A 15,256-nucleotide genomic window follows, 5' to 3' on the forward strand; every position below is an offset into this window, starting at 1 on the left:
TGGAGGTCTCTTACCTATTAAAAGGACTATCCGAGTCCTAGATGTTAATAACCAGTCCTTCAGAGAACAAGAGGTAAGAATTTTAAGAGAACTGGCCAGAGGAATGTTTTCTAACTCCACGGAACATTTGGGAATTTTTAACAATTTATGAACTATGATTTTAAATTTTTGGTCTTATTAAATCTTAAAATGTATGACTTTGATATGCAAGTTTGAAATACATTTAGGAGCTGTAGTCTAAATTGAAATAAATAGGCTTATATATAACTGCTTGGGTATGCACTAGACTTTAAATGTATGTACTTCTCTGGTTACATTTGTCACATTTCTTTCTGATGATTAATGTGGTTGCATTTTGGGTTTTTTGTTTGTTTGAATTTATATTACCAAGTCTTAGGAACTCTTTTAGTGGTGTAAGAAAAAATAAGAATCTCTTCCTCACAAATTAATGCTAGTGAACAAAATGCCAGTGAAGTGTTGTCTGAACTGATGCGTGTGTTTGTTTTTCTTTCCACCTCTAATAAGCTCATTGTGTACCAACTTTTTTCTCAGAAAGAAAAAAATGTGTTAAAATATTTAAGCCACAGAAACATTATCTAAGTTCTTTCTCCTTGCTTAAGTATTTCTCCTTGCTTTAATTTTCTGATGTCATTTTGGCTTTTTAAAGTCTTTATGAACATTTAATAAAATTATTTTTTGACATTTTATATAATCTTGGCATTTAACACTATATGGTATTCTGTATGTATTATGTACTGGGAAGTATTTGTACTATGTACTGCAAAGTTTGAACTGTTGGTATATACCACGTTGTTACTTATGTAATAGAAATAATATTCCTGTATTCAGCTAACTGTATACCTCTGGATTGTGGTAATGGATCTGCAGACGTATACATATGTCAAAACTTATACATTTTTACATATGTGCAGTTTATTGTATACCTCTGTGAAGCCATTTTTCATACATATCTACACACCTTTTGGCAGTTAAAATAGCTACCATCTTTAAGAGAGAGGTATGCTTTTATTTAGTGTGGATTGCCTTGTATATTTGTTTGTTTGGTTTTGGTTTTGGTTTGTGGGCTTCAATGTTCTTTAAATATATAAGTGTTTTGTTTGAGTAAAACAACTCATACATACACGGTCATCAATGTTAATTCTAAAACTGATCATCTTTTGGCCCATCAAGAACTAGGCTTTTTTATTTAGTTTTGGATATGGGCCATGTTTCTGTCATACCTTTATTTGAAGATTAAAAACACCGGGAATGTATTGTTTTAGAACAGCTTAATAATTTGAGTTATTTCTGTTTCCAAGTCTAAAAGAGAAAAAAAACCCATGTGATCATAACTTATTTTTATGTTTTTTGAAAATAACTTTATTTTTACTCTTCTGATTTTAAAGTTCTCCTTAGGTAGGAAAGAATTGTTAATCTAGTAACCCAGAACAAATAAACCCAGACACAAACTGACTTTTTTGTCTTGATTCAATTGACCATAGAAAAGTCAATGTCCTAAAATATACTCTCTAAGTGGCACGGTTAGAAAAACCCTTCTTGGCAAAAAAGCTAAATTCAGACTTTAAATGTATGTACTTCTGTGGTGTTACATTTATCTATAAAGTATATCCTGATAAAAAAACTAAATTAATCTTAACAATTTTCTGTTTATGGACATCCAGAAAATATTTTAGGGCACAAAAAGCTGACTATAATTGAATTATGAAAAGTAAGTATAAGCCCAGTGTAAAGGCATATTTCCTGTGATAATACATGGGACTGTCTATCTAAACTGGATAGTCTGATTAAAAATTAACCAAAACAAACAACAAACTTATTGTGAAAGCATTGGGTTTTTTCCCCTTCCAAGTGAACTTTATCCCTGGTGAAAAATTGTCTACAGTAGAAAGTCTTTGAGCATGGAAACCTTATTGGTATTCTTTGTTTATACCCATGATTTTCAGATTATCTTTTGAGGAAGGAGAGTTATTGAAATGTCTTTTGAGGAGAGTTATTGTTTAAATATCCACATCTGTTCTAAGCTTCTTGTATTCACCATAACATGCCTCCAGCACTTCGAAATAAATACATCACCACCAAAATTATCTGAGCCTTCTTTAGGTGGTGGGAAGTTATGCATATTCTTATTCTACTTTTTTTTCATTGCCTCCAAATACCTTATCTATTTCCTGTAAGTATTAAGAAGTGAATATAGGTGTAATACCAGTTCTCTAAAAACCTTGTCTTAGAAATATGTTTTGTGACAGTGACACATATTTGGATTTTTAATGATAAACTTCCGATCATTGAAATGGTTCAGAGGATCTGTAAAGAAAAACCTTTTTTTTTTTCAATTAGGACTACTACTTAGGTTTCTAAGTCACATGGGCCAGATCCTAACCCGTGTTCCAAAAGGGATAGGTTTTTTTGTCCCTGCTTTTTAGGTAACCCATGAATGCCTAATCAATATTACTTTTCCACAAAAATTTTCTGCATTTTTTTTCAAATAGCATATGAATTCTGAAATTGGCAGTAGGCCATTTTTAGTATTGCACTGTTAAATTTCATAATCACACTTTTAAAGTTATTTTATTCCTTAAAATTTAACTCTTTTGAAATACACGTATGCTAAAAGGCCTGTGTTGTATCTGACAAACTTTCTTCCTATATGTTCTTTGACTAAAGCAGGAAGGTTTTTATCATGTCCCAAAAAATATGTACAAAAAAGTGCGGAGGTGTCCTTCTCCCTTCCCCCATTCATATTTTGTGACTTAGCATCATCCTTTCTTGGCAAGCACTTTAGGCTTGATAAACTTGAAGTGTAACATGTCCTTTGTGGAGAAACAAGATTATAGTTGTTTTTAAAGAACCATGCAACTTAATCACCAAATATTGCTTGGCATGATATCCCACCACCCTAAGGAGACTGAATAAACAAAGTCCATGTTAGTGTCAGAAACATGCTGTGATATATTTATATCTAAATCTAAATTCTTTAGTTTTTTTAATATTACCTAATTTTTAATTGCCAGGAAATTAATAGTTGTACGATAACTAATTCTATAAAGATAAAAAATTTTAACATGAATTTGATTTCATGTAATAAAATAAATATCAAAAATTCTTTCTCCCCAGGCTAAACTAGCTTCTCCTTTCAAATTCACCAGGAAGAACCTTTTCAAAGACTTTTAAATTGGACTTACATGTTTTATGATTTACTGGGAAGTCAAATGTGTTACACTTTAAACAAGGAAGAGCAGCTAACTTCTGTTTCCAAAAAGCAGAACAGAACTTTCTGACAACTGCTTTGTTTCTAGTTAATGTTGGCATATCTTACTTTGTGAGGTAATCTTATCTTCATTCAAACAGAAGACTCTTTGTACTGTCTTTACTAAATGGAAAGGAATGCCTTGCACTGGCCTCTGCACACGTGTGTGTCACTCAGTCTGCACAGATGTGTATGGTAAAAACATTCACATGTCTTCCGCTGCACAGCCTGTGCCATCTTACTGCATATCTTGAAGGTTTCTTTTTTAGTTCATGTAACATTTACACACTAGCTGTTTCATTGTCAGAATCTTACTTTGCAGTGTATTATTTGGAAATTGGGGAGTGGTCTAACATATCTGACTTGCTCACTTGCTTGCTCTCTCCCAAAGTCAAGGTTCTTAATTCTCTTTAATTATCTACAAAGTCTCTTCAACAGTTTACATTCCTTTCTAGTTTATATATATTATATATGTATTATACATTTAGGAGCTTCCATAAGTATAACTGCTGCTTTGGATATTTCAATCATTAAAGTTCCTTTACAGTTTTTAATTTTTTTTTAATTTGGTTTCTTCATCCCTTTTTATGTGACTTTAGTTATGTCAAAGAATTTTTAGGAAAAAAAAATGGTTTTTTCTACAATTTTTAAGTGACAATTTGTATTTTTAAACAGTGATCTTAATAATTTTTAATATCTTTCTGAATTCTCATCAAAATCATGTTGTTGTATAATTGTCAAGAGCACCAAATACAAAAAAAATTATATCCCATCAACATTTTAAAGAATAGACATGACTATTTTGTGATGTACCATTTTTATCTGAATAACTATGTGAGTCACCTAATGTTATGCCTCCATTTTGCTAGCAGTAGACTCAGAATAATAACTATTTCTTCTGAATTTGTATTTTCCTTTAAGTTAATAAATTAATCATGTGAGAGAGGACCTAATTTTTTATAAACCCCTATGTTTAAGTAGTAAGTGGAAATACCTTAAGAATGTTAGCAGTAACTAAAATTTGGTGTGTACCAAGCACTGTTCTGATCCCTGTTTATTCATTTAATCTTCACAACAACAACATTTAAGAAGTTATAATTATTAGCCCAGTTTTACAGATGAGAGCACTAAGGCCCAGGGAATGCCTGAACAAGTACCAGAGCCATAATTTGAGCCAAAACATTCTGACTCCTAGAGTCTGGAAGCCTTTGTAATCAGCTCCCTGTCATGGCTTAAATATTTTTTTGATTTACTCCAATACCAGACTTGTTTATATAAATTATTTTTTAATTGAAGTCGTTAAGAATGGAATTATATAATGTCCAGGATTTGCTTTAAAATATTCAGATAGGGGCAGAAATGAGACAAATAGTTATACCAGAAATTGTTGAAGTTGAATGACTCATTATACTTTTCTCCACTCTGTGTGTGTTTGAAATTTTTCATAAGGCCTTTTTAAGTTATTTTCCTCATTAAACTAAAAAGTTCTATAGGATTTTTGTTTGTTTTAATCTTAGTTTTTCTTCTGAGTGTAAATTTGTTACATTATTAAAACTAATATTCAGATATTTGACTAGCCTTTCTTACAATATTCATTTTTTAGCAAGTTATTCAGTAGTAGTCTGTTTTAATGGTGAAGAACAATATTCATTTTTTGAGTTCTGTGTTTGTCCATCTTAAAACATAGAAATACTGTTCTGTGAGAGGGCTTAACTTTGTCCGGGCATGTATGAAATCATTGCACCTAAACACACATTTAGTGTAGTCTGGTTTTGTTTTTACAGGAGCCAAGCAATAAAAGAGTTCGACCTCTTGCTCGGGTCACATCCTTGGCAAACTTAATCTCTCCTGTAAGAAATGGAGCAGTCAGACGTTTTGGTCAAACAATACAGGTAAAAAAATGAATATATAAATGGATACAGGGAAGGGTAAGGGGTACAGTCAGGAGACTTTCTATAGGAGCCTAAAAGTTGTATTTTTCTTTGAGCTATACAAACATGTTTGCACTGTTAATATTCAAACTTAGGAGTTTTCTTTTTGGAATCTGCTGGTAAGTGATAATATTAGCAGAACAGTGTTTATATAACCTGTATTGAACTAAGATGCATCAAAAGATAGTCTTAATTTTTATTCTCAAAAAGTAATTTGAGCTGACAAGTATTTATATAAATTACAGATTGAAACTTTGGCAAATGATTGATTTGCATTGAGAAACTCAGAACTTTTTCTTCTTTCTTCACTTAAAGAACGATAATTATTGTAGCCTCCAAATCTCATTTTTTCTTTTATTTGCCTCTTTCAGTCATTTACCCTTCGTGGTGATCACAGATCCCCAGTCTCTGCCCAGAAGTCATCTAGCAGATCAACAGTCCCAACACCAGCCAAGAGAAGAAGCAGTGTGCTATGGTCAGAGATGTTAGACATCAGCATGAAGGAGTCTTTGACCACCAGAGAAATCAAACGTCAGGAGGTATGCTGGCTTTCAGCACCAAGAGCATCTTTATTGGCTTATACTAAGAAAAAAGACATGCTTTTTAAATGTTTTGCCAAAAGAATAGCATAGTAATGAGTATGACAGAATTAACTTGCATTTTTTATATTTGAGTAAAAATTTATAACTCATGTTGAACAGTTCTTTGTGATGGGTGGTCGTCATCAACTTGAACAACTCTAAAGGATAAAATTATAAAACGTATAACAACCTTTTATTTGAGATTCCATTCCAAATTATAGTTTTCAGACTTAGGTCACTTAAAAAAGAGCTGTTCAAATCATTAGTTAAATATAGATATCAATTATAAATAATTTTCCTTTCTCAAAGAAAGCAATGACTTCTGATGTTTGTTGGGTGTTTTCTAGGCAATATATGAAATGTCCCGGGGTGAACAGGATTTAATTGAGGATCTCAAGCTTGCAAGAAAGGTTAGTAGATCATTTTTTATCAGAAACCCAAGTTTTTAAAAATTACATTTCAAAAATTCTGAAGAATAGGTTTATTAACCTTTAAAAATAGTAAAGGAGAAAATATCTACTGATAAATATAGTTTTGGGATGAGATTTAGACATCTCTCTTCAAATGAGTATTAGAGAGCCTTTGGGGGGATTGATATATACTTTAATTTCTTCTATGTGTGGCAAACAGAGTCCACACTGGTTTTTATGTATTCATATACTTTCAGGTGCATCTCTCATCATGTTTGCTTTGCTTGATCTTTGTATGACACATTTCTCCCTCTGATTAGGCCTACCATGACCCCATGTTAAAGTTGTCTATCATGTCAGAAGAAGAACTCACACACATATTTGGTGATTTGGATGCTTATATACCTCTGCATGAAGGTTAGATATACTACTTAATTTTCATAAGTATCTAAACAGCAGTAACACAAGTAATTTTAAATCTAAACAAGTAATGTAGTTCTCACCTGTTTTAAAATCTTTGTTCCTTTTGCTTTTTTGTACTTCAGATTTGTTGGCAAGACTAGGAGAAGCCACCAAGCCTGATGGAACAGTGGAACAGATCGGGCATATTCTTGTGAACTGGGTACGCATAGAGTTGTTGATCCCCCTCAATTTTTTGTAGATTTGCCCTACAACAGTTTTTGATGGATATCAAAACAATTTGATCACATAACTAGATTCTACAAAAAGAAAAAGCTCTAAAACTAACAAATTGTATGATAAAAAGGTTACCTTTTTTTAAAATAAATAAATAAAACTTGATTAATGGTACAATTTGATCATGTTACAAATATATTTACATATATGTTCCTGCCTGGACAGAATTTTCACATTATATGCTGTTGATTACCTGTTGCATTCCTTCACTTAAAAATTCAAGTGCCTGCTAAATGCTAGACACTGTTCAAGGAAGGGACACTGGGGATTCCATAGTGCAAGACCTGTATTTATACCCTTGTCAGGGAATAGTTGAACCCATAAACAGTCTCAGGGTCAGTGAAGAATATGATTGAAGATGCTCAGGTGTCCTAGAACTCCCAACAACTGACATCAAAGTGAGATTGGGGGAGTAGAAGTCATATGAGTGAGTCTTCAATTGAATTTAGCCAACTTAAGGAACTCATCAAAGAGTGCTGTGATGTTGGTCCAGAATACTTTTCTGCTCCCATTATCATCTCTAGAAAATATCGACAGCTTGTTAAAACTCAAGCATAGCTATACTGTCATTCTGCATTTCATGTTCACAGGCTTATGGATGCACTCAGTCATAGCAGGAATGCATCTTACTTGTTTTTATTACTCTTCAGTTACCAGGCTTGAATGCCTACAAAGGCTACTGTAGTAACCAGCTGGCAGCCAAAGCTCTTCTTGATCAAAAGAAACAAGATCCAAGAGTCCAAGACTTTCTCCAGCGATGTCTTGAGTCTCCCTTCAGTAGAAAACTAGATCTTTGGAGCTTCCTAGATATCCCTCGAAGTCGCCTAGTCAAATACCCTTTACTGTTAAAAGAAATTCTTAGACACACTCCAAAAGACCACCCTGATGTTCAGCTTCTGGAGGAAGCAGTAAGTAGTCCATTAAATGAATCCTTCATTTTTCATTCATATACTGGGATGCCTTAGAAAAGTATAGAATGTACTCTGAAATCTTACATGTATTGAATCAGCATAGCAAAGGGTTTTATTGTTTTTAAGTACCAAATAATAAATGTAATGTGCACTAAGTAATAAGGAGATGCACATCTGTCATAATTATATTTTACATTTATATTTTAGTCTAGGGACTGGGTTTTAATCCAGTCTTTTCCACTAGCTGTTAACTTCAGACAAATCACCCAGTTTGAGACTGTTTTTCTTCATTTGTATAATGAAAGGACTGACTGAATTAATTGATTCAAGCCTTTAATTTTATCATTTCATGTGACATTATTACTCCATAGGGAAGCAGGATAAGTTAATATACAAAAGTTACTCCATCCATTTCTTAATTATTTGTAGGTAGTGATAATACAAGGAGTTCTCTCCGATATCAACTTGAAGAAAGGTGAATCTGAGTGCCAGTATTACATTGACAAGCTAGAGTATCTGGATGAGAAACAGAAGGACCCTAGAATTGAAGCAAGTAAGGTGCTTCTGTGCCACGGGGAGTTGAAGAATAAAAATGGACATGTGAGTACACCTCAGTATTAACAGGAAGTAAGCCATTATTTTCCTTTTCACACCCAGCTTAATTTTTTGCATGTAAATTATGAAGCAAGTTTATGAAAGTAAATTTATAGCATAATGAAAGAAAGTAACTGATTTTTATTCTGTTATCAGTTTTGATAAAGCAAGCATTTGTTTTCTACAGTAATAGAATAACTGACTTAAATGTCTCAGAGAAGAATTAGTAACATTCATTTTCCAGTTTTGAAGTATAAATCAATTTGTTTAGCTAAGGGTTCTTTCCTAAGTTCTGTAATATTTAATAAAAAGAATCCTTTAAGAGTATAGAGTTATGGAAGTAGTTTTTAGCACTACTCAACAAATTTCTACAGCAGATTGAATGGAAGCAAATTTATTTTTGAAATATTTACAAAAGTACTTACTAGAACTAAGTTTAGTCATGAAATAATATTTTCATTTTATTATGTGCTGTTTAAAAGCACAGTGTGTAAGTTGAGGTCTACTTAGAAAAGTTGAAAGCTGACATCTCCGATTTCCATCACAAGGCATAATTGTTTTACAAAGGTTTAAATTTCTGTGGACAAAATGGAATCATTAACATTCATCTGGCTTGCATTTTTTAATTCCTACTTTTTTAGAAAACTGAAATGAAATAGTGGTGATTCAAGTCATGAGACTGCTAATAGGTCTTTATGATGCATAGTTTACTCAACTGTTGCCTAATAGCACACAATAATAAAAAAAAATGTATCAAGTCTGGATTGAGTTTTCCAAATAAAACATGCAGTTGTGAAATCATTATTTTATAAAGTCAAAGAAAGATCTTAGTTAAATAAATTTGATGAAATTAGTATTGTTAAATCAAGTTTTTAACAGTATATTTCAGTCACTTGAAATCAATGAAGTTTCATATTTAAAAAACACTTGTTTCTCATTTCTCTAGAAACTTTACATATTCCTGTTTCAAGACATCTTGGTTTTGACCCGGCCTGTTACACGAAATGAGCGCCACTCCTACCAGGTTTACCGGCAGCCCATCCCAGTCCAGGAGCTGGTGCTAGAAGACCTGCAAGATGGAGATGTGCGCATGGGAGGCTCCTTTCGAGGGGCTTTTGGCAACTCAGATAAAGGTAGAATACAAGTTTTGAAATTTAAGCTCAGAATCTAAATAAATCTAATTTGAACTTTTTTAAGAATTCTAAAATGAAATGATTCTCTTATCCTGTGCTCATTACACACCTTGAGCTATCAAGTGCTTTGTGACTGTGATGGCTCACTTTAACAGTATGCAAGTTACATATGTCCTAGTGCCTTTGTTAGGTCTATATGACCATTTTCTTTAAACAGTTTCTTAAATCTCATTTCCATTTTTTTCAATTTTTATTTTTACAGCTAAAAATATCTTTAGAGTCCGCTTCCAAGACCCCTCTCCAGGCCAGTCTCACACTCTGCAAGCCAATGATGTATTCCATAAGCAACAGTGGTTCAATTGTATCCGAACCGCCATTGCCCCTTTCCAGCAGGCCGTCAGTGCACCAGAGCTTCAGGGTTTGCCAGAGCTCCATGAAGAGTGTGAAGAGAACAACCCTTCTGCTGGGAACCTCAGAGCCCAGAGAAGGGCGTCCACAGTTTCCAGCATGATGCAGGTAGAAGGTGATGAAAACGCCTCAGAATTTAGCTCCAGCTTGCAGGCGGCAGACACCAAGAGTGCAAAAGCACACCGGACACAAGCTGGCTTCCGAAGAGCCAGGGACAAAGCCCAGCTCTGCGGCAAACGGAAGGAGACTTTGGTGTAAAGGAAGCTCTGTGTATTAACTGGTGGAGAGATTGTTTATTTATAAATGTGTACAGTTTTGTTTTCCTTGTAATGGGAGCGTGGGCACATCATAGGGTTACTTTGTACCAGTTGTAACATTTTCATGGTTTGGGGTTCTTTTTATGTCTTGTGTTTTTTTTTTTTTTTTTTTTTAATGGCAGCTAAAGATATGCAGATTACTGTTAAATTGCAGACTTTTTTAAAAAAGGATATTTTCTCAGATTATTTAGATTGTGCAAGCCTGGTATTTTTAATCAAATGAAATATTTAGGAACTGGGTTTCCTCCTAATTCTGAATTTATCATAACTTTCCATAACAACAATTATGATATTTACAGTGTCAGCCAAAACAGGATTTTTCAAAGACTGGAATTCTACCAGTTTCTTTATTAAGGCTTGCTTGCAAAATTTGAAATTTTAACATTGGCACCTAGATTTTATGTTTGAAGTATCTCAAAATTTATGTTGAAACAGCTTCCTGGAAAACAAACCACAAAACTTAACAAGTTTTCCATTTTATCAACTGGAATGCTATATATTAGCTTGTTTTTCACTGCACATTCCTCATTTTTCATTCATTTATCCTGCCAGTTATTTAATTTTTTTATTGTAAAGTAGTTTTTAGCATTTGCTTTTATTTTTTTACTTTAATGCCTTTTCAGATTGGCATATCTTTATTTTTCTTCCTGATTAAAAATGTGTGTATGTGTGTGTGTGTATGTGTGTGCGTGATATAAATATATATATATATTTTTGTGTTTTTTTTTTTAATTGTATTAACTTTGCCAAGTGAAACCAAGCCATACTGTTTTTGAGCCAATTAAGAAATTGAAATTTTTACAGTGTAGCATTTCAGGGTGGTGAAGACGCATGAAATGACTCCATATAATCTATAGACTACTGAAAGAAAAACCACTTCAAGGAATTCATTGAAAGTTTTAGTGTTGTCTGTAAAGCAAGAGGGAAGGCAATTGACTGGTACTAAGTAAAAGAAAACAGAGGGGAAAAGAGAGTAGTATTGTCTTAAAGTAAAAATGTCTGGTTGTGCCAGAGGATGAAAGGAGATAGAAAAGCTCTTTTTGAGGGTGTGTAGTAAGTTGTAGAAGGCTCGAGGGGATGTGGACTTTATTTGCCTTGGTTTATGATACCTGCAAATAAGTTTGAAAAGAAACAATGAAATGTGTTGAAAATTTGGCCATGTTAGGTCAATTTTGGTGGATTTAGTCATAAAGTGGAAAAAAGACTTCTGGATCTTAACTGCAAAATGTTTCTGTTATAATGAGACGGGGAGAAATGACTAAAAGTTCTGTGTCATTGCAGGTTTGTAATGGTGATCAGTTCAAGTCAATATTGACTATTATGTGAAATATATTTGCCAGTAGAAGTGAAAATTGGAAAAAAAATTGTAAATAGATCAATCAAATGATTTCTCTGTATAAACGAATTATACAATTAAAAAAAAGCACACACATAATCACTGAAGATTTCTTGCCTGGTGAATGTTTTGGGGCACCTGCTAGAACATGTTTGTTTGTATGGCAAAGGAAATAGATGATTGGCAAGTCTCAGAAAAATTTATAAAAATCACAAATAAGTCTTTGAAATTAATTGATGAGTAAGAGAAAGGTTCACTTAGGTTAGGTCTGCGAATCTTGTGTAATCTTTTAAGAACTCTACAAAGTATAAACAGCAACTGCAATCATATTGAAGACACTGCACACCTGATCACTTTATGGATAGAATAGTAAAGCCAACAGCAAAGTGTTCTACTTTGTTTAATTTCTTATTTGACTTAAATACCTCAGAAGTGTAGATTACACCATTGATTATGATCTGCAACACTGGAAATCAAAATTTCTGCTCCTTTCTTGGAGATGCTACATAGAATATCATTCCTTAATTACCTTAATCAACTTCCAAAGTTATAGAAGCAAAGGGTAGCTCAGACATCATAAATAGAAAGATTCTATATCTGAAGCTATATCTTCCTTTGGTTCCCACAAGGGAGAAAGAAGAAAACAGTAAATACATGAAATGAATGTTCTTCAGAAATGACATTTATGTTTGAGAACATTTGATGATCTAGCCCAGTAGTTCTTAAAAAAAAATTTTCCCCCATACCAGGGATTGAACTCAGGGGCACTGGACCACTGAGCCACATCCCAATCCTATTTTGTATTTTATTTAGAGACAGGGTCTCACTGAGTTGGTTAGTACCTTGCTGTTGCTGAGGCTGGCTTTGAACTCTAGATCCTCCTGCTTCAGCCTCCCAAGCTACTGGGATTACAGGCATGTGCCATCGTGCCCAGCTAGCCCGGTAGTTCTTAAACATGTTTGAGTATCAGAATCACCAGGGATACTTTCAAAAAGTAACTTGAGGCTTCCCCCCTAACCTCGCACACATTTACACCATTTCACTGAGTCTTAAGGGTTTTGTGTGTGTGTGTGCACCCAGTTTGTTTTAACCTGTTCAGACTTGCATCTGAAGAGAATCTAATCTACTTCTTTCAGTATGCTCACAATTTGCAGCAAAGGATAGTTTTCTACCCAGAAGATCTTGTTAAACTCAGTGCTCCATCTCAGAATGTATGCACACAAAGTAATGAGGAGAAACCAAGTCATCTAAGTAGCAATCAGTGGAATGACAGTGTCACTAAATCATCCTGCAATCTATTAAGACACAGCTCCTCCACTGACCCCATAAGTGTTCAGCTACTTGTGTGCTAGTTAGGTCTACTTTGTGTTTAATGCTTTTCTGAGTATGCAGATTCAGCAGGATACATTTTGTTTTCCAGTATATGTGGCTAACTATAATGTTAATAGTTTTGCAGGATTCAGATATTGCCTAGTTAAGTCTCCTATCTATAAATTTTGATGATTGACATAAAGACCTAAAATGGCCATCTACTTTCATCATCATCCTCATTTTTATACACCTCATTTGAAATGCTTGCCTGTCCCTAGATATGAAATTGGTTGGTAATAAGCATGTCCTAAGGATTCAAAGCAGATAACTAAACCTACAGACCAGCTTTTTCAAATTGGCCTGAAAGAACACCTACAAAGAGTTAATGCCCCTTTGTCCAAGGAACCTCTAGTCCCCCTGAGAGGAACATGCTAGTAAATTAATCTCCCTAGATTATTTTGGGTCCAGAATAGTTTTATTTTTTCTGCACATCTCAGCAATCCTCAGAACCAACCACAAGACAGACCTCATACATTGATGGTTACTCAAACCCAGTTGTACTCTCTTATTGCGTATTTTGAGAAAATGTGTCTATGCATCCATACAACTTAGGGGTTCAGGAAGATCCCAAATCACTGTGGTCAAGTTCAGATCTGCTCAAGTCTGCCCTGACAAGGACTCTTAGAACACCTGCTGGAGAACAAGATTTTGCTTTTTCCCTGTAGGTTCTGAAAACATTGATACTACCCTTGCTATGCAAATAATAGATGAAAACTTTCATCTTCCATACTTGCAGTTGGTCTTCAAAGCCACACTTGTGACAAATTTGACTGTTCTGGATATAATTATCTTCAGGATGATGCAAAAATAAAGTGTGCTTTTTGTATAATACTTTCAGTGTGCTATCAGTCCTAGGTTCACAATGCTTCGCCTTTCTGAGCCTTGTTCTCTCCAGAAACTCCTGCTCTCTTTCCCAGAAGATGGGCTAATGGTGAGGAGACTTGAATGAAACTAAGTTCCTTTTCTGAGCATGAGGTGACTGTCCAGTATCTCAGTACACAGGTTGTCTTACGATGAATAATGTATTATTTTAAAAGTATTTGAGGCAGAACATCAGGATAAAACTATAATAGATTAATTAAAACATCAAATATACTTAAATCTGTAGCTTCATAATGACTCTTTAAATCTTATGATCCCCTTTGGAATATCTCAGGGAACCAATTTACTGCTTTGCAACCTGGTAAATAAAAGAATCAAGCATTTACCCTAAACTTTCCTCTACAAACTAACCCTCAGGCTAACCAAGTAGCTGAGAAAGGTCAGATTCTCCTCATAGCAGAAGCCCAACTGATGGGGAATATGGAATATCGCCACGTGTAACCCTCATGAACCATGGACCAAGAGGTCCTAGTGTGACTAATGAAGGACACAACACAGGAAGACAGGCACTGCTACCTCCTAAGAAGTGCACACCACCTAAGCAGTCATGACAAGGTCAGGCCTGAGCCGTTAAGACAACAGTTGCTTCAACAAAACAGTAAAAAGAAAAAAAAAAGATGGAGGAGTTTGCAGAATCTGACTTAAATCTCAAACAACTGCATCATATTGACCTGATTTGCATCTAAACCAAATAAAGTTTTTAAGTAAAATCATCAGGGAATTACCCAGAATCAAGTGTATATTTGAAGTAGTTTATGTTTAACAATGGTAGCTCAATGGTAGACCATCTCCTTAGCATGCATGAGGCCCTGCATTCAATTCCCAGCAGCAAACAGAAATATAATAAGTGATGTCTGGGATGTCCTTCAAAATATGGGGCAGGAAAATGGTTGAGAATAAAAAGGAAATGAGATTGGCCATAAACTGTTCTTTGCCTATATCTTTGTACATGTTTGGAAATTCTCTAAAAAACGAAGTTAAAGAGAACATGAAATTTCAGCTGTCACTTATGCTTCCAGTTCCTCGACTTCTTCATTCCCTCAGAATCTCCAACCTTTACTTTCCAAAACAAAGGCAGAATGTTCAGTGATGTGGCTGCCTTTGTCATCTCACAGAAACCCACATCTTTTTCCTGAACTTTATACTTGTGCTCTTTCCATTACAACTGGGCCATAGCATTAGCCTAACCTGATTCTGGCTTAGTCAATATGGCTGTGGTCCTCCTCTCTTTGTCTCTCAGTATTGTGTGTTGCCTTTTTTTTTCTGTACTTCTTTTTTCTCCTCCACACAAACATCTATGTGCGCCAAGGCATTGAAGAAGCAGTACAGTGGTTCCTCGTGGCTTCCCTATTCATGGTTGGCCATGGTCCAGATATAGTAAATGAAAAATGGCAGAAATAATTCATATGTCTTAAAAT

The 15,256-nt window shown here is 34.4% G+C and overlaps 1 protein-coding gene across 2 annotated transcripts in view; it reads left to right on the forward strand.

Annotated features, from left to right (window-relative positions):
- Positions 1-11,692, forward strand: part of Net1 (neuroepithelial cell transforming 1) — a 29,392-nt gene extending 17,700 nt beyond the window's left edge. The window contains exons 4-12 of one of the 2 annotated variants that reach the window (XM_005320314.4): positions 5,053-5,160; positions 5,571-5,738; positions 6,128-6,190; positions 6,511-6,607; positions 6,736-6,812; positions 7,537-7,794; positions 8,227-8,397; positions 9,338-9,524; positions 9,787-11,692. In XM_005320314.4, the coding sequence (XP_005320371.1) occupies positions 5,053-5,160; positions 5,571-5,738; positions 6,128-6,190; positions 6,511-6,607; positions 6,736-6,812; positions 7,537-7,794; positions 8,227-8,397; positions 9,338-9,524; positions 9,787-10,190 (1,533 nt within the window). In that variant the 3' untranslated portion in view covers positions 10,191-11,692. The remainder of the gene's footprint in view (positions 1-5,052; positions 5,161-5,570; positions 5,739-6,127; positions 6,191-6,510; positions 6,608-6,735; positions 6,813-7,536; positions 7,795-8,226; positions 8,398-9,337; positions 9,525-9,786) is intronic. The other variant, XM_078023158.1, reaches the window with a different exon arrangement.
- Positions 11,693-15,256: the final 3,564 nt, after the last annotated feature.

This window comes from Ictidomys tridecemlineatus, chromosome 10 (genome assembly GCF_052094955.1).
Source record: "Ictidomys tridecemlineatus isolate mIctTri1 chromosome 10, mIctTri1.hap1, whole genome shotgun sequence".
In the NCBI taxonomy this organism is placed as follows: domain Eukaryota; kingdom Metazoa; phylum Chordata; class Mammalia; order Rodentia; family Sciuridae; genus Ictidomys; species Ictidomys tridecemlineatus.